The 22515-nt window shown below is 62.1% G+C and overlaps 3 protein-coding genes across 5 annotated transcripts; all 3 read right to left on the bottom strand.

Annotated features, from left to right (window-relative positions):
* Positions 1-908: 908 nt before the first annotated feature.
* On the bottom strand, positions 909-12503 carry SEMA3G (semaphorin 3G). Of its 2 annotated transcripts, none has more exons than XM_021534426.4 (16): positions 12401-12503; positions 8873-9033; positions 7979-8041; positions 6375-6494; positions 5671-5761; positions 5473-5589; positions 5087-5229; positions 4886-5000; positions 4735-4804; positions 4415-4559; positions 3923-4154; positions 3717-3808; positions 3413-3454; positions 3019-3244; positions 2587-2726; positions 909-2495 (listed from the first exon to the last, which is right to left on the bottom strand). In XM_021534426.4, exons 1-16 carry the CDS (start codon positions 12486-12488, stop codon positions 2031-2033), a joined length of 2310 nt encoding a protein of 769 aa, XP_021390101.4. In that variant the 5' UTR covers positions 12489-12503; the 3' UTR covers positions 909-2030. The 2 variants fall into 2 exon arrangements, with proteins under 2 accessions (XP_021390101.4, XP_085446763.1); XM_085590637.1 differs by having other exon boundaries at positions 5087-5146.
* A 1393-nt stretch (positions 12504-13896) lies between these two features.
* On the bottom strand, positions 13897-19601 carry ACY1 (aminoacylase 1). 2 transcript variants are annotated; one of them, XM_077786094.2, is made up of 15 exons: positions 19564-19601; positions 18268-18412; positions 17615-17679; positions 16981-17085; positions 16780-16874; positions 16519-16595; positions 16183-16272; positions 15911-15967; positions 15728-15801; positions 15577-15626; positions 15245-15389; positions 15094-15162; positions 14930-15009; positions 14599-14659; positions 13897-14462 (listed from the first exon to the last, which is right to left on the bottom strand). In XM_077786094.2, the coding sequence occupies exons 2-15, from the start codon at positions 18374-18376 to the stop codon at positions 14298-14300; spliced, it is 1242 nt and encodes a 413-aa protein (XP_077642220.1). In that variant the 5' UTR covers positions 18377-18412; positions 19564-19601; the 3' UTR covers positions 13897-14297. The 2 variants fall into 2 exon arrangements, with proteins under 2 accessions (XP_077642220.1, XP_077642221.1); XM_077786095.2 differs by having other exon boundaries at positions 18268-18400.
* A 1078-nt stretch (positions 19602-20679) lies between these two features.
* Positions 20680-22417, bottom strand: ABHD14A (abhydrolase domain containing 14A). The gene is made up of 4 exons (XM_021533518.3): positions 22092-22417; positions 21848-21963; positions 21320-21555; positions 20680-21046 (listed from the first exon to the last, which is right to left on the bottom strand). The coding sequence occupies exons 1-4, from the start codon at positions 22304-22306 to the stop codon at positions 20864-20866; spliced, it is 750 nt and encodes a 249-aa protein (XP_021389193.3). The 5' UTR covers positions 22307-22417; the 3' UTR covers positions 20680-20863.
* Positions 22418-22515: the final 98 nt, after the last annotated feature.

Genomic DNA, 22515 nt, shown 5'->3' with positions numbered 1-22515 from the left:
CCGTTCCCAGGCCCGGCCCGGCGCTCCCCTCACGCCGCTCCTGCCCCGGGCAGGGGTCGCTCCCCCGCAGACACCGGGGTGCTGGGGCTGCCCGGGGTGCCTCCTTCCACCCCCGCTGCGGGAGGGTGTGTTGGTGGTCGCTCAGCCCCTGGAAGTTTCTCGGGACGCAGGTTGCCTCAGTTGGCTGGAAGCCTGCAGAATGCTGTGTGCAGCCCTGACAGTCTCTCCTGCTGCAGCCTTATGGTAAATCTACCCAGGAGGACTGGGTTCAGCCACCCCAGAGATTTACTGGGAGCAGGCACAAAATCCCCCCCAAAACGGGGGACCATTTAGGTGACTGCTTGCTTCTCTGTTCCTGCTCAATTTGAAGCACTGTTGGCCCCGGTGCCACCTCCAGCCTGTCACAGTTCACCTCAAGGCCGGGTCCCCAAGGCAGCAGAGCCTCAGGCCGCTCTTGCTCTGTGGGGCACTCGGGGCAGAAGGGCGCACGGCTCTGTGCAGCACTGCAGAGCTGGTTAATCCAGGCCCTGAGGAATCAGGCTCCTGTCTCATTCCTGGCTTTTCACCCAGCTCCCTCCTTGTCTCTGCTTGTTGGCTGTTGTTCACCTGTGCCCCCCAGGCCTGCAATTACCCAAATCCACGTGCTTGGCTCCTGTCTGGCCCCAGCGCTACCCGCACCACTCCCCTCCCTGCGGAAAATGTGCCAGCCTGCCAGCCCAACCACAGCTCTCCCATCCCAGGAGACACACGGAGTTTGCAGGAGAGGTGGGACAGGGAGCAGGAGAAGAGGGCCAGGACCCCCAGCCCATCTCCGTGGGATGAGGCAGCGCTGCTGAGGGACTTTGCTCCCAGGGAGCTGCTGCTGCAGCACAAACACACAGGGAGGAGAGATGATATCACGACCTGGCTTTGTATGAGCTATTTAGGGCCTTTTAATTATAATTATTATTATTTTTCTTTCCCGTTCCTCCAGCCCTGAACAATGCCCGTCCCGGTGGGGCCGTGGTTCACACCATTGTGTGGGGCTGCCCTGCCTCAGATCTTTATCAGCCCAGGGCTGACCATGAGTGAGCTCATGTCGGGTGAGGAAAGCAAGGAACACCTTGCTGGCAGCCTGGAGGTACCCTCCATGCACCTACCCCCAGCCCCTGCGTTTGGGGGAGGCCCTGGGTGCTGGTTTAGCTCTGCCAGGCAGCAGGAGCCCACCCAAACCAGCCATGTCCCACCCAGCCCCCCAAACTCTGCTGGGGCTGCCTTCTGCCTGTCCCTGCTCCCACCTGGGCACAGTGGCAGCGGTGCCGTTAGTGCCTCTCACAGTGTTTACCCAGGAACAGGTCTAACCTGCTTGCAGCCGTTTGCTTTTCTCCCCAACCCTGTCCGGCCCTAAAACTGTGGCTGTGGGGCAGACAGAGGGGAAGTGGGCAGCTGCACCCACAGCTGGCACTGCTGAGTGTGTCCCAGTGCCAGGGGAAGGTAGGAAGGAGCCATGTCCCCCAGGATACACCTTGGGTGGCACAGCACAGCTCTGGCTCCCCAGGCACAGCAGGTGACAGAGCTCCTCCTGCACACAGAGGCTTTTTGGGATGATGCTGGCTTTCCCCCATACGAGCAGGCATCATCTTCCTCAGGCTCTGTGCTGGTGTGGAAAGAGCCTGGAGCCATCAGCCGCTCCCCACGGCACCACACACGGCTACAGTATTCACGGAGGGATCCAGGCAGCATCTGGGTGACAGCCTGGCCTGGGTGGCACCGTGCCACTGTGCCCCAGCCCACCCAGGACTACAGCCAGCCCCCACTGATGCATCACCTGCAAGAGCAAGGGGGGGCCAATGTGTCCCACCTCATTGCCTGTTTGTGAGGTGACCCTGCAGACACTGAGGGTGACAGGGACCTGCCCATCCACTCCAGCCAGGGGACCAGGCTGGCAGCACTGCAAGCCACCCACCAAGTCAAGAGGCCCCCAGGGCCAGCAGCAGCACAGGGAGCTGGTACCTGCCCACGGCTGCCCCACGTCCATTACCCTGCTCTCTCTAAGTGGCCGGTGCTTGCCGGGGCACACGGTTCCTCTCGCTGTGGGCTTTGGCTGTCCGTCCCTTCTTGGCCACATCCACACCAGCCAGGACCAGCTTGGCCTGGGCCAGTTTGCTCTTGCGGTGGTGAGGACGGCTGCTGCACCAGAGGCGGGCACAGTACTCCTCCACCCGCCGTGGGTTTTGGGAGCTGATGAGGTGCATGATGTCCTTGAACCAGGTTTTGGGAGCCTGTGGCGCCAGCTGGGGCTCAGGGCAGAGCAGGTGAGGGAGCTCATCCCCTCGCCCCCGGGGGAAGGTGTGTGCCAGCTGCTCGCTGGCGATCACGTGCAGGGCAGTCTTGGCCACGGTCTGGGTGAAGCCGTGCTCCAGCGTTTTGCAGTAGTAGATGCCGGCGTCGTGCCGGTGCAGCTTGCGGAAAAGCAGCCCGTGCTCCGTCTGCAGGATCCGCTCGTCCGTCTTCACCTGTGGACCACCATGGGGTTGGGAGGGTCCAGGTCTGGCCCGACATCTCTCCCATGTCCCCACAACGGGAGCAGGTGCAGGGGAGCCTCACCTCATCCCGCTGCTCGTCAGGGGGCCTCTGGACAAACCACTGCACGCTGGCCTGCGGGGACCGGGGCACACACTCCAGGAAGGTGCTGTTGTCCTCTGCCCCATAAAGCACCTTCTCCTCAACGCTCTCAAAATCGTCCACTAGGGCAAAGACAGGCACGGGTTTGCAGGGAGGGCAGAGCCAGGTTTCCACCTGCCCAGGTGTCAGCCCCTCTTGACCACTGTGTGCCTTCATCCCCTTCTCTCCCAGTGGCCAGACCCAGCCCCAGCAGCACCCACCTTCTCTTGGGGCACGCCCTGGTCTATGAGATGGGCAGATGAGGGTGCCCACATGGAACGGCCACAAGCCCCTTTGTGTGCTAGGGCTGTGCATGTCAGGCCACCTTGGGGCACTTGGAGGAGCCCCTCAGCCCTGGGGCCCCCAGTCTCTCACCAGTCAGGTTCTGGTCCAGACACTGGTGTGCAGGGTTGCCATGGTGGGCGTCCTGGCGGCGATGGCGGCGCTTGCCGGAGGGCTGGTAGTGGGTGCAGGCAGTGCCATCCCAGGCACAGTAGGGATCCCTGGCCAGGCAGCACTCGGCACAAGCAGTGCCATAGGACTCACACTGGTGCAGCCGTACCTGGGCCACCCCTAAGCTGGAGCCCACGTAGAGCGTTTGCTGGGGGAACAGCACCAAGGGGTGATGTTGGCAACCCCCATGGGCTTGGTGCCTAGGGGCCCAGCCAGGACACCCCAGGGCATGCATCACAAGGCTTTAGGAGGCTGGTGACCACAGCTGGTCACCTGCCCAGTCCCAGCCCCGTGACTGAGCCGTGTCTGTACTCACACGCTTGACAGAGATCTCCATCTGGGTGATGGGCACAGGCATCTGTAGGGGAGGGGAGTGGGCATCAGGCTGGCATAATCCTCACAGTCAGCCTGGCTCATTCAGAGCCACCAGGGCTTGGTGGAGCGTCAGGAATGTTTTGAGGAGGGTGAAAATACCCCCAGCCAGCCTCTGCCCTCACAGCCCCGAGACCTTCCAGTGACCAACAATGCAGTGACAACCCTTACCCTCCATCCCCACATGTGTCCCCAACCTGAGCCCACCCCACTGCCCTCTCCCTTGCAAGTGGGGCAGTAAATGTCACCTTAAAAACCTGCAGCTCCTCCAGGATGATTTCTTCAGTCATGGCTGAGCTTGTTTTCTGCATGACCACCACCTTCAACACCGAGCCAGCATCTGGGGGCCGAGGAGGATGGAGGTGTGAGCACCCTGCATCTCACAGCCCAGGGGGCTGACTGCTGGGACCCCCAGCTCTGCAGCTCCTTCCTGCACTCTGTTCCTGCTGCTCACCTGTGCCGAGGAAGAGGATGTCGTGCTGCCCATCCTCGGCCTCCACCCTGTCCACCACGAGCTGGCGCAGCCGGTGGGGCAGATCAGTCTTCACAAGGAGAGGCCGGCGGTGCCGGGGGTACACGGGCTTGTACATGAGGGGGTGAGCGCGGGCAAAGTGCAGCACCTCGTCAGGGAAGTCCTTGGTGGTGCCGTACTGCCGCCGGGGCTGGTTGGTGGTCTTGCTGGGACACTGCAAGGACAAGAGAGGACCAGCTCAGCCCAGCCACCCCAGCACCCATCACTCCTTCCCCCTCCATCACCCCTCAGAACTGTTTTGGGTCCTTTTCTGCCTTCCAGTTTGTCACTCATGTTTTCCACCCCTTTGCTAGACCTTGGCAAAGCACCAGCTGACCTCTTCAGGAGCTGAGAAGATGGGGGATGGCTCCATCACCACCCCAGAAGAGCAGCTGGAGGAGCGGAGCGGACCTGGAGCTCCAGGGAGTCACTCACCACGCCTGGCCGTGGGTAGGGCACCCTGCCCTCGTAGGCACCCCACTGGTGGTGGGGGCTCTCTCGGTGGGCAAAGGGCCCGTTGAAGACCTCCCGGATATCTGCCATGCGGTACACACAGACAGCAGAGCCCCGGAAAACGTGGCTGCAAGGGGACACAGAGTGAGTTGAGCAGAGCCATGCTTGGCACTGCTGGCAGTAGGGGCACCAACATCCCCAAAAGACCAGGACAGCAGCCAGCAACCCTTGGTGACAGTGACAGGGCAGGTCATGGGCAGCTGCAGCTGGATGACCCCAGAGGCTGGAGCTGGACCACCCACCTGACGGTGCTGAAAAGGGCATAGATCTCCGGGCTCTTCCCATCCTTTGTCCTCAGCAAGAAGACATCCTCTGGAAATGAAAGCATGTTTTTTTCCTGAAATCCGTCTAAGTGACTAGCCACAGTGAGATACAGCTCCATGCACACCTTACCTAGCTCATCAAAGTAGGTGTCGATGCCACCAGGGCCGGGAACTGAGCACACCAGCCGGGCCTTGTTGAATGTACTCCACTTGTTGACCAGCACCCTCTGGCCACCAGCATCATTCTGCAGGGACAGGGAGTACCAGGGATCAGGGCCACTGCTGTGACTTGATGCATCCCTATCCCCCACGGTCCACACCAGTATCTTACCACGCAGACACGCCCCACACGACTGACAATGGCGTGCTCCTTGCTGTCTGCCTCCACCACCTTCTCCGTGAAGAAGAAATAGGCTTTGTCATTGTCCCGGTCATCGTTGTCTGGGATCAAGTGGGCTGCCACAAATTTGGGATCTACAAGCAAGAGCTAGTCATGTCAGGTGGGGAGAGAGGGCACAGCCAGCACCTCCAGACCCCAGTCCATGCTGGGGCTGGATGCCAGCCAGGACCACCCCCAGACCTTGCTGCCCTGGTGCCTTTCCCTGCTCTTAGCTGGCATGGGGGATGCTGGACCATGGTCACAGATGCTCTGGCCACCATAAGGTTTGTGGCATTAGCCCTGCTGGGGGAAATGGAGGGGCAGAGGGAAGCTGTTACCGTGCAGTAAGCGCTGGTCCACCTCTGTGCGTAGGGCGGAGCGGGTCCCCATGCTGCGGAAAACACCGGGATCGCGTCCCAGGAAATCTGCTGTGAGGCCAGCATACAGCTCCCCACCTGCAAAAACACCCAGCTGGCACGGGGACCATCCCTGGGACACACCCCAGGGGCTCCCACATCCTGAGGAAGACAACCCACCGATGACGGTGCTGGCGAAAGCACGGCTGGGCTCGTGTGGGCACCTGCCCCGGCCGGTCTCCACACTGGCAGGGTCCAGGCTGAAGGTGTGCTGGGGAGGGGAGCAGGCAGATGAGCCCTGGGCTGTGCCCAGCCATGCAGGGGACAGCTCTGGTCCCTGCCCAACTTGCACCTCGCTCAGTGCACCCAAAGGACCATCCTGGATAGGCTCTAAAGCAAGACTGAGACCATGAGGGTGCACAGCAGCTGAAGGGGATCCACCATCCCCGCTGCTTACCCGCCTGCCTGGTCAGAGTCATCATGGTACAGACAGGGCTCCTGCTGCCCAAACAGGGCCAGGCTGTGTGAAGGACTCTGAGGGGTGTCCTGCCATTCCACCCCAGCCAGCTAGATTTATGAGCAGTGAGCTGGAGAGGAGAAAACGCCACCCTGCCTCAGCCCCTGGCAGGACACCAGCCCCTGGGGACATGTCTATAAAGGGGATCCCAAGGCAGACAGGCGGGAAAGATGGACAGGGGGTAGCAGAAGGACTAAGGGACAACAAGGAGCTGCTTCCTGACATTCCCCCCCCCACCAGTATCCAGTATCCAGGTTAGAGCAAACTGCACATCCAGTGTCCCCATGCAGCCCCAAGGCCCCTCAGGAGAGAGGCAGGCAATGGGGATCTATATTCCAGGGGTGCCCAGCTGGGGATGCTGCCCTACCTCACCACGGTACCCCACGTAGATGAAGGTGCACATGGGGTGGAAGGCGCCTGTCCCGCAGGCCAGCAAGTGTGTCCGGTTGTAGGGATGCAGCACACGGACGTAGTTGGCACAGTCAGTCTGGGGGACAGCAGGGGAGAGAAAGGGTCACCAGGTATTGGTGCTTTGCCCACTCCAGCTCCCTGCCTCTGCCTGGGACCCCACAACAGTGGGTGAGCCCCAGCCCTGGCTCCCTGGGCTCCCCCTCCCAGCCTCACTGCCTCCAGCCTGGTGCCAGGGATCTGGGGTGGCAGCTTGTGCCCACTGCATCTGGGTGGACCCCAGTCCATTGCAAAACAACAGGGCTTTTTACTGGTCCTCCTGCTGCCAAGAGCATCCCAGGGGAACCACACAGGATCCAGCTGCCACCTGCCCACAGGCACCTGTGCACTCACCCTGTGGCACGGTCCACGCTGGCCAGGGGAGCAATGTCACTACAAGCTGCAAACCCTGCCCCAAACCCCCGGCACCCAGGACGTGACCAGATGCAGAGACATCCTTCCCCATCATGTTCCTGCTTACGCCAGGGATGAAACAAAAGGAGGAAACAGTGGAGACAGAGACAGAGACCCACAGTCATCCTGGGCTGCCTCCAGCACAGTCCTGGTCGCTGCTGTCTGGAATTATCCCCTTCTCTGAGGGACGGCAGCCATGACATTCCCAGGGCTGGAGACCTGCCACCTCTGACTTTGTGCATTCTCTCCTGGCAGTTCCCATTGGAAAAGGGCTCCCATCCTTCTCCACCATTAGTTGGCAGCTCCCCCTGGCCAGCGCCAGCCCTGCCTGCCCTCCATTGTCCCCTCCACAGCGGGATGCGAGGCCCCTCATCTGCTGGGAACACCGCTGCCGAGCCGCCCCGGGGGTTCCCAGCCTCCTGCTGTTTATTTTCCCTTTGCAAAGAGCCTCTAAAATAGCAAGTGAAAAAAAATATATGTTCAAGAAAAATAAAAAGTTGAGCCTGCCCTGGCTTGGATCTGTCGGTGAGAGCTGGTAAAATAAACACAGAGAGCAGAACAGGGACTCCTGGGAGCAATTTGTCTGGGCCAGGGGAGCCCTGGGGACTTTCTCCCCGCCACAGTCCTGTTTCATATCGGGGCAGGGGGATGCAAAGAGGGGTAAGGTTTAGGGAACAAGGTCACCAAACCTGAGCCAGTTACAGATTCCCACCATCAGGCATAGCCAGGATAGGCCAGGCAGTGTTGCTGGGGTCTGGAGCAGAGCATGGGGGTTTTGGTCCCTCCAAGCTCTGGTCCCAGAGCCCAGCTATCCCTGCCTGCTCGTGCAGCCACATTGGGACACACTGGCCACCACTCTGTGGCCACAGAGCAGAGCAACTAAGACAGGATTTCCAGAGCCTGGAGCAAGCCTCTTTGTGTGGTCAGGACTGGTCACAGATTCCCTGCCTCAGTTTCCCTCTTGCACCAGGATTAACTAGCCCCTGAGCCCCAGGGCCATCCCTGGCAGGTGACATGGCACAGCCCCAACACGGGGGGAGCCATCTGGCACAAGGGGACCCATCTGGGACCCCCCAGCTTACAGCAGAGCACACATGGGGAGAGACTCACCCCTGGGTCCTTCCCCTTCTGAAAACACTCCTCCGTCTGCCCAGGGCGGGGTGGCCAATAGATCTGGAACACAAAGGGTCTGTTGGAGCAGGGAGGGGGGACAGCAGGGAACCAGCCATGCAAATCCACATCCCCAGGCTGCCAATGGCAAGCAGATAGAGAGAGAGGGAGAAAGAGGGACAGAGAGAGGGGCCACAGCTCCCTGGAGCCCACCCAGCCCAGGACTTCCACCCTACAACCCTTCCTCCAGGGGAGATACATCCTAGCAATCACAGCCCACAGCTGGGCTGATTTGGGTGGTCGTGCTGGGAATGGCTGGAAGGGGTGGGCTTGTGGGTGGCTGGGGGAAAGGGTGCCCAGGGGACAGCAGGAGTGATGGAGTCCATGTCCCCCACAGCCTTCAGCAGCTCTTGGACCGAGGGCAGCTTGGGTACACAAGCCCTTGACCCCACTGCAGTGACCCAGCTCGCTGAGGGGCACTTCATTTCCTCCTCCTCTTTCTTCAGCTAGAAACAGCCCAGAGCCATGTTTGAAAAACAAAAAGTCAAAGTGGAGAGGGTAAAAGAGGAGCGGAGCCACCACTCAGCAGCATCATTCTGGTCCATCACCTCTCCCACCAAGTACCCAGGAATAACTGGTGAGCTGCACCACCAGTCTCCTAGGCTGATGATCATGACTAATTGTCAGCTAATTTCCCTCCAGCCACTGCAGCCAGCCTGCTCTTGCCAGGCATTACAAGTTTATGGAATCATTTCAAGGTACTTAAGATGAGGCCATCCTCAGGGCAGATTTTGTTTCAGAGTGACTTTGTCCAGCCTAGTTGGGCACGGGCAGGTCCACAGGAGGCCAGGGTGGGGACAGACACCGCAGGATGCTCGGCAGCACCCAGCTCACCTCCTTGGCATCTGCACTGGCCCCATCCAGAAGCAGGGAGTAGAGCACATCCTTCCCCCCGATGAAGAGCCGGTCACGATACTCATCCAGGTAGAGGGAGCGGAAGCCCAGGAAGCCGCGGTGACCGAAGAAGAGGACGGAGCGGTTGGTGCCTAAAAGCTCTGCCAAGAAGAGATGAAAGCATCAGCAGAAGCCATCCCAGCCCCAAGGGTTCCTCTGAGCTGCTGCTTCCAAGTATCATGGGGTTGTCTTGGAGTCAGCAGAGCTGCTCACAGCCACTCCAGACTGCAGCATGTCTCCATCCCTTCCTGGAGGCATGGACATTCCAACCTCAACCTGGCTGGAGTGCTGTCCTCCCTGCCAGCCAAGGACAAAGCTACAGAGCCAACAATCAGCAATAGGGTCCCAGGAAAGGTTGCCACCCCCAGCAAGGTTTGGCTGAACCACCCCCAGACTCCTACTGAGGCTGTGCCACAGCAAGCTGGGCTCACACAGAGCTGGGAGGGTGGTGAGACCGGACACGGGGTGGGCAGAAAGCAGGTCCTGTCCCTGCTGGGTGCCAGCCAAGGACACAATAGCAGGCGCCCAGCCAGTGCCATGGGGAAGCTGCCACACAAAGCCCACTGCTGCCACTGCCACCAGAACTCACTGGCAGGAAGGCTTCCTCCATGGGATAGACAAGGCACTTGGGGAGAGACACCAGTATGGGGGTATCCCAGGGATGGACAGGCTGCATCCCTGGGATGGACATCACATCCCAAACAACAGGGTCTAGCAGTCAAAGCCCCCAGAGCAAGTCCAAGCCTGAATCTCGTGCAATGCCAAGGGAACCCTCACAGTGGAGACAACACAGGGGCAGTGGCTCGACTGGTTTCCAGTGGGAAATTACTTTCATGGTCATCAAGCCGGCACAGTGGTGCCCACAGAGCTGCCACAGCTGCCAGAGGGAGAGGGCCAGAGGGAATGGCTCAGCTTCACAGGGCTCTGAGAACCCATCCTGACCCCAGGCCAGGCCTCTGTGCCTGCCAGACAAAGGAGGAGGACAAAGCACCATTGATGAGCACAGCTCTGTCCCCAAACACCCTCCAGCCCGGAAGAGTGCCAGCCACTGCTGCTGACCCCAGGGAAAAACCCAGCCCAAGCATCTCCCATATATGTCCCCAGAAGAGGGGAGGTGGTGCTGGGACAAATCCAGTCAGGACACTGGGCTACCAAGTCCTGCTGTTGCTGGGGGGACATTTGTCACTTCCAGCAAGGAGGTGGCCAGCAACATAATGCCCCCTTCTGGGAAACGAATTCTAGGCCCTGCAAGAGAGGCAAGGCCCATCCCCAGCAGGGGACAACAGACACCTTCACCCCACCACACACCCGATCCCTGCTCAAGGACAGTCCCAGTACCCTAACTGGTGATGCCAGTGACATGGGGGATACAGCCCCAGCAGCTCCAGCCCCATCCCTCCATCCCCAATGCTCCATCCCACAGGCGTTGCAAGGCGTCTGTGCTTGCAAGCAGAGCTGGCTCCAGGCAGTGGTGGTCCCTCCACCCAGTCTGGCACCCTCCTCCCTGTGTCCTCCCAGCATCAGGTCCTCCCATATTGCCAGGTCCAGCCCAGGAAAACGCTGTCGTCTCCTTCTATTCTTGCCCAGCAATAATATTTTCCCAGCTCAAAACAACACTGACAAAGTCGGCAGGCTCCTTTTATTGTTTCAGGCAAGGCTTCCCCTTCTCCCCCAGGCCTGGCGAATTCCTCCTGCACCTCAGGTTACACTGGCTTAGGGTGCCTTCCTCTCCAGCTCCCCAGGGAACAGCCCTTTGCCATGCCCCATCCAGCCCTGGGACACCTTTTCCCCAGGGTGGGGGTCCCTTAGGAGGGACAGCAAAGAGCACAGGGCAATGCTTCTGGTCCTCACAACAGCAAAATGCTCTTTCCCCTCTCACATGAGCCACCTCTGGAAGTCGAAACAAAAGGAAAAGGGTGGCTTGAAGTGTGAGGGAGAGCTGGGTACATGGCCACCATTGCACCCACAGCACAACGCCTGTCCCTGTCACCTCACAAAGTCACCTCACAGCCAGAGCCAGCAGCCATGCAGAGCCTAGGTCAAGGAGCTCTGCACAAACAGCTTCAGCTCACCCTGGTTTTAATTTCAGAGACTCTAATGTCTTTAATTGAAATTTTCTCTTTTTTTCTTCCCCCAGGGAGAAGGCGGTGGCAGAATTTTTTCATGGGAAATTTCAGTTGCTGTTTCCAATTTGGAAGACGAATGGAATAACCAGCTTAAGGGAAAAAAAAAAAAAAAAAAAAAGAATAAAGCTTCCAAAGGTGGCTCTCTCTCCGTGGGAAGCTGAGGAGCTGAGGAGCTTCCACCCTGCCCCAGGCAGCTCCTCGCACCTGGGAAACGGCCCTGCACGGCTGGACTTTGTGCTGGAGTGGATCAGACACTGAGCCAGACACTGAGCCCCACGATTCACCCCTGCTGAGACCTCAGATCTCCTCTCCCTGCTGCCAAGGCCAACCTGAGGACACCGGATCACATCATGGGGCAGAGCCAGGAGCCATCCCGGGCTTCCAGGATGAGGGGATGGGGGGGCACTGTGTGCCTCAGTTTCCCTTTCAACAGCGAGTCAGCTCCTGGGGTCACCTACCGTGCCCAAGGACAGAGCAAAGGATGCAGCCAAACCCAGGAACCCCCAGCCCAGGCAGCAGAGGAACACACTCTCCCTGCCACTGCAGCTCCCAAGGCTCTGGAAGTTCTGGGCTGCCCAGGTCTTTCCCCCTTCTGGGAAGGAAGGGGGAAGATATACATGATGCAATTTATTTTATGTTGAATTTTTTAGAGCAGGTTCATTGCTGTGAGGCCAGAAGGAGATTGGGGCACACCAGGCTCTGTCAAGTTTGGCTGGAGCAGCCCATGGATTAGGTTGGCAGAGCGGGGGATGCGGCGAGCCAGAGCAGGATGACAGGGAGAGTTTTAATTAAAACCAAGCACTGCCCCCGCAGCTCCCGAGGGGCCCCGGTACCCCAGCACCCGCACCCCAGCGCCACGGGGCCCACGCAGCCCAGTGCAGGATGCTGAGCACCCACCACGCCGGGGGACCACCCACGCACCGCAGCACCCACCCGACACACGAGCCAAAGCGTGCCGGGGCCAGAACACCGCCGTGCCTCAGTTTCCCTGCACGCCGCGTGGGAGACGATCCCCCATGGGAAGCGGCGGGGCTGGCGCGGAGCCCGGCGGCACATCCCCTGTCCCCGTCACCCGGCTCCTCTCCTCCTTCTCCTCGGGGGCCCCTACGTCCCGCGTGGGGAGAGGAGGGTGCCGGGCAGCCACCCACCGAAACCCAGCCCAGCCCGAGCCCCAGCACAATTTGCCCACCAACCGCACCAACACAGCCGCGCTTGGGTGCAGCGCTCGCAGCTGAGGCTCCCCAAGCCCCCAGCCGGTCCCAGGAGGGGGGACCCTGAGGACAGCCCTCCGGGGACAGCCCCCCTTCCCCGTCCCGCAGCAGGTGCCCCCGGCCCGGCTCACCGCGGTAGGACAGGCGGAGCCGGGGCAGGCTGTGCCCCGCCGCCCAGAGCCAGCACAGCGACAGCGACACCGCCACCGCCGCCCGCATCCCGCCGCCGCGCCCTCGGCCGCCGGTGGCACCGAGCTTTTATGGGGCCGACATCCGACCGCCCCCGGCCCGCCCCGACCCGCCCCGGCCCGGCCATGCCCCATCCCTGGGCGCGGGGGATGCGCGGGGGGACGGCCCCATCTCCCGGGGGGACCCTGAGAACGCCGCACACCCCAAAATGTCCCCTGCCAGCAAAGCTTTAGACCTTACTGCAGTCCCCTTCCCCAGAAGTGACCCTCCAGCACCTCTGGCTCATCCCTGAGGATGGGGGGCAAGGGAGGGAAGCTCTGGTAGGAGATAGGAGAGGGCACACAGATCAGCCTCCCGAGCAGGATGCTCAGCGTGGTGTGATCTCCCAGCATCAGCACGCACATAGCTGCCAGGTCCCATCTCAGTGCCAGGCAAGCTGGGGACAGCAGCAGCTGGGAAAGGGACTGAGTAGGGTCGAGGGGGGGCATAGGATGCCACAGGTAGCCCTGGCACACCGACAGGGCAGGGGAGGCACTGCTGTCTGCCTGCAAAGGTGCCAACACCCTGGACAAGGATCCTGGCCAGCAAGGACCCCACGGTACCCACACCTCTCCCATGCCATCCTCCCCCAGGGCTGCTGGCTCATGGGATGTGGTTGTATGAAACCTCAGAGAATCCACGCCAGCTTCCCCTGGGATCCTCATCACACAGCAAGTGTGTCCTGCATCCAAAAATGCTGGACTTCCCCCTGCACTGGATGGAGGGGAAGGAGTGGAGAGCTGCTGGCTTCTCCCTCAGTGCTTCATCACCACCAGCCTCATCTCTTCTCCCAGCCCGGCATGGGGCATCTTCATTATCCCCAGTCCCCATAAGGGTTCCAGCAGCTTTCTTAATTAAAAGAGGTCAGGAGGCTGGAGGCCCCTGTCTCACCCCCATCCTTTTGTAATGGTGCAGCTGTGGAAGTCTCCCTGAGCAGTGTAAAACCACCCCAATTCGCTCAGCGGGCCCTTGGTTTCCCCAAGAAGCCGCATGGCTGGGATAGATCCCACACCCCAGGGCGCTGGGAGCCACACAGGGCTGGGAACAAGCAAGGAGGAGGTGCAGCCGATGGCAGCCCGGGCAGGTGAGCAGAGGTGCCTGCCCAGACCCGCACGCTGCCTGCCCTGACCAGAGGGTCCATGGAAGCGGCAGAAGCTCTGGAGGGAAGGAGGGAGGAGCAGGATGAGCCCCAGCACCAGGCCCCCGAGGCTGATCGGGAGCAGAGGCCCTCAGCCTGCCCGGGCAGGATCCTGCCCGCACTGCTGTCATGCAGGCAACGAGCCCAGGGGAGCAGATGCATCCCAGCAAACCACACTGCACCAGGAAATCCGCAGTGCCTGGGTGAGACCCCGTGGGTAGCACCATCATGGACAGACAGACAGACTGCCCCACTCCAGGCTGTGCTTACCGAGGAGATTTATTGATAGAGTGGGCAGCACTGGCCCATCTCCCCCGGCAAGCGGGCAGGGAGGCAGGGCAAGGCATAGGGAGACAGAGTGGGGCACTGGCCAGCCCCTCACCACCCAGCCAGTGCAGCCAGAGATGGCACAGGGAGAAGGGGAGGCACTGACAACACCAGGAAGGCTGGAGGCACCTGGGCATGAGGCTCTACTGGCACATGACCAAGGGGAACACAACCCTGTGGGTGTCACCATCAGGCCAGCCCTGAACACAGCCAACATGGCATGATGCCATCCACATCCCCAGCACTGCAGCAGGTATTTGCTCTGCCCAGCCCCTGTCCCTCTTTTTAAAGCCTTAGGTCTCTCTGCTTGGCACTCCCTGCCCCTGGCCAGGCACTCAGCCCTCGGAGGGCAGCGGGGGCACTGAGGCCAGGGCAGTCAGGAGGCGGGCGTAGATCTCGATGCCCCGCAGGAAGACTTGCTCATTCAAGAACTCGTTGTGGTCATGGAGCAGCACCGGGGTGCGGTTCATGGGTGAAAAGCCAATAGCAGGGTGTCCTGCCTGGAGATGGGGAGACACAGAATGAGGTCAGAGCTAGCATGGCACCACATGCCCCCTTTCACCTGGACATAGGTCCTGCTGGGGCCGCAGGTCTCACCCCAGGTGAGGGACCTGTGGCATCTGGCATCACACTCACCGCTCGGATGTAGCGGCTGTCGGTGGCAGCCGGGAAGATCTCGAGCTTGAGCTGCAGCTTCCTGTCAAGGGAGACCCTGTGTCAGCATGGACACAGGGCCAGCCAGGTTCCCTGTCCTACTCACACCCCATGGGCAACGAGACTGTGCCAGGACATCCCTCAGCCCCACAGGGACACTCAGTCCCATCCCTTTTGGAGGGACATGCTTTGGCAAATCACAGGGCTCCCCATCCCAGCCCCTGACGTGATTTCATAGACCCTCAGGGGCCACCTGGCCTCAACCAGAGGATGTCCCTGCCAGGGTCCTGCCCTTCCTAGGGACAGTACTTACATGTCCCTACAGACCCCACTGAAGGCCTTCCACCATGGGTCTGACTCCTCAGTGGAGGTGATGTGTTGGTCCATGCATTTCTGACAAGAGGGAGAGGGCAGATGAAGGGATAATAAAGAAGGAGAGGGATAGCCACGATATGCCAGGCAGCTGAGATCCCTCACCTGGTGGAACTCACAGGTGACACCTTCCCCAGCATCGCGGCACCATGTGGTCACCTGCTCCTCAAAGGCCTAGGGCAGAGACCAGAGGAGGGGTGTGAGCAGGTCAACCTCATCCCAGACCTCTCCTGGGTGGGGCTGGCATGGTGCCCACCTTCAGGTCCACGGTGGGTGGGATGCGGATGTCAAAGCCGGCGGCCATCTCAGAGGGCACCACGTTGAAGGAGACACCCCCCTCCAGCATGGTCATGTTGAGAGAAGTGACATCCCCCAGGGTCAGGCTTGAGTCGGACTTGAGCCTTGGGGGATGCAAGGGACAGTCACTATCTGCCACCCGGGGAGAAGCGCTTCCCTACCATGCCATCACCCAAAATGGGGAAACTGAGGCACAGAGCAGCAGCACCAGATCACGGCTTGGCTTGGGATGCCAAAGGCTCCCTTCATGGACTGAACTAAGCCACTGCCATCCTGCTGCCCATCTCCTACCTCTGCTTCTCGCTCTCCCTGAAGGCCAGGAAGGAGTTGATGACTTTGTGCTGGGGAGGGAAGGACAGCAGGTGAGGACCAGCCCCGTGGGCAGGGGCCTGGCAGCCCAGGGCAGGCATGGGGGGTGCAAAGGGGGTACCCCCTCTCTTACCATCTTCTCAGCCGCTGTGTTGCTGATGAAGCGGGACCCATGCCCAGGGCTACCCATGCACTTCACCTTTATCCCTGCAGCAGTTGGTGCAGAGGGAAGGGTTGAGCAGAAAGCCTGGGATAGCATCAGTGCCCCAACACCCAGGAGAGCCAAGGACAGGGCAGTGGACACACAGATACTCACACCATGGGCTCCTCTCACCATAGAAGACACTGAAGGTGTCAGATGGGCTGGCCAGGCCTGTGGTGAGCACAGACAGAGGGTCAGTGGGACATGGAGTTACCATGATGTGCTCCCTCTGCTCTGTCCCAGCAGCATTTTCCTCCAGACTGGCACTCCCCACTGCCCAGGGGAAGGATCCCAAAAGGGGGTCCCTGGAAGCATATGGGATGCTGGTGCCTGGGGAGTGATGCCAGGAGGACACACATGCCAGTGCCAGCCCTACCAATACTCACCCTCATCCATGGCAAAGCCCACGTTGAGTGCTTTAAACTCAGGGCGCTGCACGAACATCTCCATGCCCTTGTGTCCGCCCACCTCCTCATCTGTGGAAGAGAGCCTGGCATGGAGGAAGGAACTGGGGCATCCCCCAGCCCACCACCTCTAGTCCTCCCTCCATGCCAGCCTGGATGCCATCAGCACACCTGATGTCCTTGGACATGGAAACCTCTCCGGCCTTGAGCTAGGGGAGGTCACCACCGGGGGAGCCTGGCTGCCATGAGAGACTCCACAGCACCACCCAGCTGCCAGCCCCTTCTGTACCTCCTGAGAGGGGACACCTGGGGACTCACCAGGCACAAAGGTGAGGTGGATGGTGCGGGCAAAAGACTTCCCTTCTGTCTTCAGCCTCCGGATGGCCTCAAGGTACCTTGCAAGGGAAGATAGTGTACGGTCATTGTGGAGGAGAGGGGCTTGTGTGCTCTGAGCCACCTCAGGGCAGAGGTGGCACCTCTGGCCCCAGGGACCCTGGGGATAGTGGCATCCTGTCCTGCATCACTCAGAGACACCAGCAGCACCGTGCTCACCCAGCAGGTGCAGAGCCCTTCACTCACTGGATGGAGACGCACTTCATGTCCTGGGCACCCCGGGCATAGATGTTGCCTTGCGAGTCTTTAACTGCCTCGAAGGGTGGGTAGGTCCAGTGCTCCTGCAGGGAAGAGTGTCCACGATGGCAGAAGGGCACAGAAGGCACCAGCTCCCATCCACCCCGTCCTCCTCTCCATGTCCTTCCCACCCCTGGCTCTGTTCAGCACCTCGAAGACAGGCACGACGTCAGTGTGGGAGTTGAGAAGGATGGAGCGCAGGCGGGGATTCGTGCCCTGCCAGGTCAGGATCAGCACCACATGGCCCTGGCACACCTGTGGGACAAAGGCAGGATGTCACCAGCAGGATGGGGACAGAAAGGCTTGGACCAGCAAGCTGAAGCCAAAAAGCAACAGTTTGGAAAAAGTTTCTGGATGCCACCCCTTTCTCCAGTGGGAGAGGCCAGGTAGCAGGAGCAGACCTGCCTGAATGCCCACAGCCAGACCTGCAGGTGCCAAACCTGGCTGAAAATTCAGAGGAGGAAAGACAAACCCAGCATCTTCCCCTGGTGCCCAGGAGTCTCCCAGGACAGCCAGCACCAGCAGGAAGGATGGCCCCAGCCAACATGACACTGCCAGGTCCCTGCTAATCATAGCACAGGCAGCTGCAGAGGTCAGCAGGGAGCAGCCGGACCACTGGCTTAAGGAAGGGCTCAGGTCAGCAGAGGATTACAGGCAGAGGGGATTCACTCCTGCCTAGCTCTGAGTGCAGGCAGAGGAACATCTTGGTCACTAAGGACCCAAGCACAGGCGGCTAGATGGATGGATTGGTGGACAGACTAAAACTGCTTCTTGGCTTGCTCACCTCCACTTTTTGGCAGGCCAAGCCCAGGTCGGTGCCGACACGTTCCAGAAACTGGACAGCTGCATCTGGGGAAGAGTAGGGATGCCCACCGTTACACTGGGGTCTCTCACTGCAAACCCCCAGGGACCCAAGGCTTTGCAGGGCTCCCAGAACAAGGAAAGAAGTGACAAAAGAGAACACGTGCTGCAGGTCCTGGACACAAGAAGTAGCCATGAACAGGGACGGGAGCAGCTCATCACCATCCCTTTGGGGTGAGGACTTGGGAAATATGAAAAAAATAAAAATTGAGTAAGGGTGAGTTCAGGGGGAATGTTCCTCCAGAGAAGCAACATTGGGAGCTTCTCACCAAAAAAAATGTACTTTAGTGGGAAGACATAAATGTTAACAGAAGGAGATCACCCATCCCAGGGAAGGGAAAGGGGAGCAAGGGGCACGGGGCTAGAAAAAGCAAACAATAGCTCTGAGGGCACTTGAGATGACCCTGCCCCAACCAAAGACACCAGCAGAGATAAGGCACAAAGGAGTTTGCTCCTTAACACCACAATCAAAACAGCCCCAGTACAGCACTTGGGCACCTGAGTCCAAAGATTGGAGCTGCAAAGCTGCATTACCCAGTCCCCACATGGCTCCCCATTCTATCCCCCCATCCTCACCATAGTCAGGTTTAGGGTGGACAGTGTCAATCCTCAGGTACTCCCGGAAAAGTGTAACTGAGGGGTTCTCTGAGGCTCCCGTGCTCTTCCCAGGCTTCCCAGGTGCCATGTCTGGGACCAGGGCTGCAAAGCTCTGGGGAAAGAGCTGCAAGATGGTTAATCACCCACCAGTCCCTCCAAAGTCCGCCTGCATACTTGGTCGTCACAGAAACCGAAGGGAGATGGGGCAAAGGTCTCCCCCATGTGACTCCTGGGACTCTGCCACCATGGGAGTAATCCCCCCCACATGGGGTGTGCCCCCAACACTGGCCTGTCATTCTTCCCCCAAAACACATGTTCCTGCCCCAAACACAGTGACAGGACAGGCTATGATGCCCAGGCAAGGGGTGAAATCCAGGGAAAGGCAAGGCAAAGGGGGCAACTAGGTGAGGGAGGATGAAGAAGGATAAAGGGGAAGAAGAGTATGTTGGGGAGGGAGACATGGTAGTTGGGATTATCCAAGGGTTAGAGGTTTGTGGGAATGCTGGGGGATGCAGGCAGGGAAGGCAGGATGCTGGTGTAAGGGGGTGCAGGTAGGGAAAGGGGGCTACTGCCAGGCTAGGGGGTGCAGGAGAGCTGCAAGGAAAGGCCCTGGGGCTGCAGGGAAATGGGGATGGTGAAGGGGGATTGAATGTTAAGGAGGATAGAGGTACTGGGGGACCACATTACAGCGACAGGTTTGAGGGAAGCTGGGTGGCTGGAGGAGCAGGAGGATGTGGGGTGCTTAGGGGATATGGGGGTTCAGCAGGAGGGGTGAAGGGGCTATGGGAGCAGGGGATGCAGAGAGGCTATGAGGGGTGCAGGGGTACGGTGGCTGGGGGTACAAAAGGGCACAGGTGGGGTACAGGGTACCATGGCTGGGGTGCAGGCAGGAGGCACAGTGGGGTGCAGAGGTACTGCGGCTGGGATGCAGGGTACGGGGTGAAGCAGAGGGCAGGCAGGACACCATGGTTAGGGCTGCAGCAGCTGCGTTACTGGGGTGAAGGCGCAGCATGGGCAGAAGGGCAGAGGGGTGCTGGATCAGAGGGGTGCTGGACACTGTGGTTAGGAGCGCAGGGGGCGCAAGGCACCATGGCTAGGGGTGCAGAACAGTGCGGCGAGGGAGTGCAGGGCAGTAGAGGAAGGGTGCAAGGGCAGGGGGTGCAGGGCACCTTAGCCCGGGCTTAAGGGGGACGAAGGCACCGGGGCACCCACCCACGGGTGCCAGGCGCTGCTGCCCGGCCCCGCTGCTCAGCCCCCCGCCACCCCCGGCCCTACCTCAGCGCTGCCGCCGCCAGCGCTTCCCCGCCGACCCCGCCCCGCCCCGCTCCTCCCGCTCCGCCCCGCCCCGCTCCTCCCGCTCCGCTCCTCCCGCTCCGCCCCGCCCGCTCCGCCCCGCCCCGCTCCTCCCGCTCCGCCCCTCCCGCCCCGCCCCGCTCCGCCCCGCTCCGCCCCGCCCCGCTCCTCCCGCCCCGCTCCTCCCGCCCCGCCCCGCTCCGCCCCGCTCCGCCCCGCCCCGCTCCTCCCGCCCCGCTCCTCCCGCCCCGCCCCGCTCCGCCCCGCTCCGCCCCGCCCCGCTCCTCCCGCCCCGCTCCTCCCGCCCCGCCCCGCTCCTCCCGCCCCGCCCCGCTCCTCCCGCTCCGCCCCGCCCCGCTCCTCCCGCCCCGCTCCGCCCCGCCCCGCTCCGCCCCGCTCCGCCCCGCCCCGCTCCTCCCGCCCCGCTCCTCCCGCCCCGCCCCGCTCCGCCCCGCCCCGCCCCGCTCCTCCCGCTCCGCCCCGCCCCGCTCCTCCCGCCCCGCTCCGCCCCGCCCCGCTCCGCTCCTCCCGCTCCGCCCCGCCCCGCTCCTCCCGCCCCGCTCCGCCCCGCCCCGCCCCGCTCCTCCCGCTCCGCCCCGCCCCGCTCCTCCCGCCCCGCTCCGCCCCGCCCCGCTCCGCTCCTCCCGCTCCGCCCCGCCCCGCTCCTCCCGCCCCGCTCCGCTCCGCCCCGCTCCTCCCGCTCCGCCCCTCCCGCTCCTCCCGCTCCGCCCCGCCCCGCTCCTCCCGCTCCTCCCGCTCCGCTCCGCCCCGCTCCTCCCGCCCCGCCCCGCCCCGCCCCGCTCCGCTCCTCCCGCCCCGCTCCTCCCGCTCCGCCCCGCCCCGCTCCTCCCGCCCCGCCCCGCCCCGCCCCGCTCCGCTCCTCCCGCTCCGCTCCGCCCCGCTCCTCCCGCTCCGCTCCGCTCCTCCCGCTCCGCCCCGCCCCGCTCCTCCCGTTCCGCCGGCAGCGGGCCGGGCAGGGGCGGAGCGGGGCGCGCAGTAAGGGCCGGGTGCACGCAGGGGGCACAGGGCACCCTCCTGGCCCCGCACTAGCGGCAGAGCGATGAAGGAGCCCCGCGGCGCTTGGGACACACGCAGAGAGCAGAGCAGCATCAGTTTATTGGCCTCGTGACAGACGACACTGTCCTGCCAGCAAGGGACCCTTCAGCCCCACACCCCGCCATCCTGGGCATACCCCAGGAGGGAGCAGCATCCCTCATGCCAGCCGTCTGTGCCTCCCAGTCCCTCGGATGCCCCAGCCCTTCTGCTTGGCAGGGAGGAGTGCTCACTTCAGCTGGCGCAGGAAGCCCAGCAGGGCCCGGTGGAAGTCCTCTGGCTTGTCCAGGTAGCAGGCATGGCCAGCACCAGACAGCACGGCCACACGGTGCTTAGGGAGGTGCTGGAGGTTCTGCAGGGCCTGGGGAGCCAGGCCAGTGTCACGGTCACCATACAGGATCAGGGTGGGTGTCTTTGTAAGGGGAGAGAGAAAACAAGAGCAGCTGTCAGAGAGGTAAATGTCCACCACACTCCCCCTGGGCTGTGCCCACCTCCATCCATCACCACATCACCACAGGGGGCTACAAAGCTGAGGGGAGGCAGGTGCCAGCACCCCCATGAGCTGGGTGTCATAGGTCCCCCTCACTCACCCCAAAATAGTGCCACCCTCCACATCACCCTGCAGCCAGCTGGCCCACAAGGCTCGCCAATACCCAGGACAGGCCCCAAGAGCCCAAAAACCCACCTGGACTCGCCGGTACTGCTCGGCAGTGTAGTCCTTGGTGCCCACAGGTGCGATGGGCACAAAGCCGGCCAGCCGGTCCCCGTGTGCCATGAGGAAGGGCAGGGCAAAGCGGCCACTCATGGAGGGGCTGATGAGAACAGGCTTCTGCAAGCCCAGCTCCTGCAGGACGTGGTCCAGGAAAGCCCTCCGGCCCTGTGCTGTCAGCGCCTTCTCCACTGGGGGTGAATCCCCGTAGCCTGGTATGGGGAAGAGGGCATGGGGTGGTCAGGGGGCATTGTGCAGCCTGCAATGGTCTCTCCTCACCAGGGTTCAATGGCTTAGCCAAAAATGGACGTTTGATCAAGCCCCAGGGTTGTAGAGTCACAGCCATCAATGGCCCAGGATACAGACAGATCCCAGGCACACTGCCTCTGGGATCACCCGCAGCTATCCAGAGCTCTCCCTAAGGAGATCCAGAGCCCAGCAGTGACTAAGCAAGGGACTGGAGCTGCCCAAAGAGATCAGCTAAGCACAGTGCCACGGTCCTACCGGGCAGGTCTATTGCAACGGCACGGTAGCCTTCTCCAGCAAGCAGCGCCAGTGTGCCCAAGGCCTCCCACGTCTTGGAGGTGAACGCCTGGCCGTGCAGGAACAGGACATCAGGCCTGCGTGCGGGAAGACAGGCGGGAAGGGGCTCAGGAAGGCTGCCGTGCCTGCGGGGGGCTGGTGAAGACCGGCCCCGGGGCCTGCCACGCCCCAGCTGCCGGCGGGCTGCCCGACCTCCCTGACCCACCTCCCGGGGCCCACAGCCGCTGCGGGCACCTCCCTGTAGAACACGGGGGGCTCTCCCGCAGCCATCCCCGCCCGCACGGTGCCGTTGGCCGCCCGCCAAGCCCGCCTGCCCTCGTCAGGCCGCGAGCGCCGGGCGGCCGGGAGCCACAGGTACAGGAGCAAAGTGAGCAGCGCCCCGAGCAGCAGCAGCCCCAGGCGGCTGCGGGCAAGCAGCATCTCCCCTCCCGCTGGAGGAGAGCGGCAGCGCGGGGCTGCGGGACCCCAGCCCCGCTGCTGCGGGGAACAGGTCCCGGTCCCCGCCGCTCTGCTCAGCTCTGGCCCAGCCCGAGCCCCGCCCGGCCCCGCCGCCCCCGGCCCGCCGCGCACGGCGCCGCTGCGCCCTCGGGCCCCGCCTGGCGGCAGCGCGCAGCACTGCAGCCCCGAAG

The sequence above is a fragment of the Lonchura striata genome, chromosome 12, assembly GCF_050655825.1.
Source record: "Lonchura striata isolate lonStrDom1 chromosome 12, ASM5065582v1, whole genome shotgun sequence".
NCBI lineage: Eukaryota > Metazoa > Chordata > Aves > Passeriformes > Estrildidae > Lonchura > Lonchura striata.
Note: the sequence above shows the minus strand (reverse complement) of the source record. Positions and strands in the feature narration are given on the sequence as shown.

Bases quoted from the DNA above. Each gene is read 5' to 3' on its own strand.
- SEMA3G (XM_021534426.4), bottom strand. From the start codon at position 12,488: ATGCGGGCGGCGGTGGCGGTGTCGCTGTCGCTGTGCTGGCTCTGGGCG. The intron at 6,495-7,978 runs GTGAGTCTCTCC...GCTGTCCCCCAG, and splicing joins AGAAGGGGAAGGACCCAGGG to ACTGACTGTGCCAACTACGT. The intron at 5,762-6,374 runs GTAGGGCAGCAT...TCCCCTCCCCAG, and splicing joins ACGTGGGGTACCGTGGTGAG to CACACCTTCAGCCTGGACCC.
- ABHD14A (XM_021533518.3), bottom strand. From the start codon at position 22,306: ATGCTGCTTGCCCGCAGCCGCCTGGGGCTGCTGCTGCTCGGGGCGCTG. The intron at 21,964-22,091 runs GTGGGTCAGGGA...TCCCGCACGCAG, and splicing joins GCGGCTGTGGGCCCCGGGAG to GCCTGATGTCCTGTTCCTGC. The intron at 21,047-21,319 runs GTGGGTTTTTGG...CCCCTTACAAAG, and splicing joins AGCAGTACCGGCGAGTCCAG to ACACCCACCCTGATCCTGTA.
- ACY1 (XM_077786094.2), bottom strand. From the start codon at position 18,376: ATGGCACCTGGGAAGCCTGGGAAGAGCACGGGAGCCTCAGAGAACCCC. The intron at 17,680-18,267 runs GTGAGGATGGGG...ACTCTTCCCCAG, and splicing joins CCACCCTAAACCTGACTATG to ATGCAGCTGTCCAGTTTCTG. The intron at 14,463-14,598 runs GTGAGTGTGATG...CCCCATCTCCAG, and splicing joins ACAGCCGCTACATCCGAGCG to GCAGGACACCCTGCTATTGG.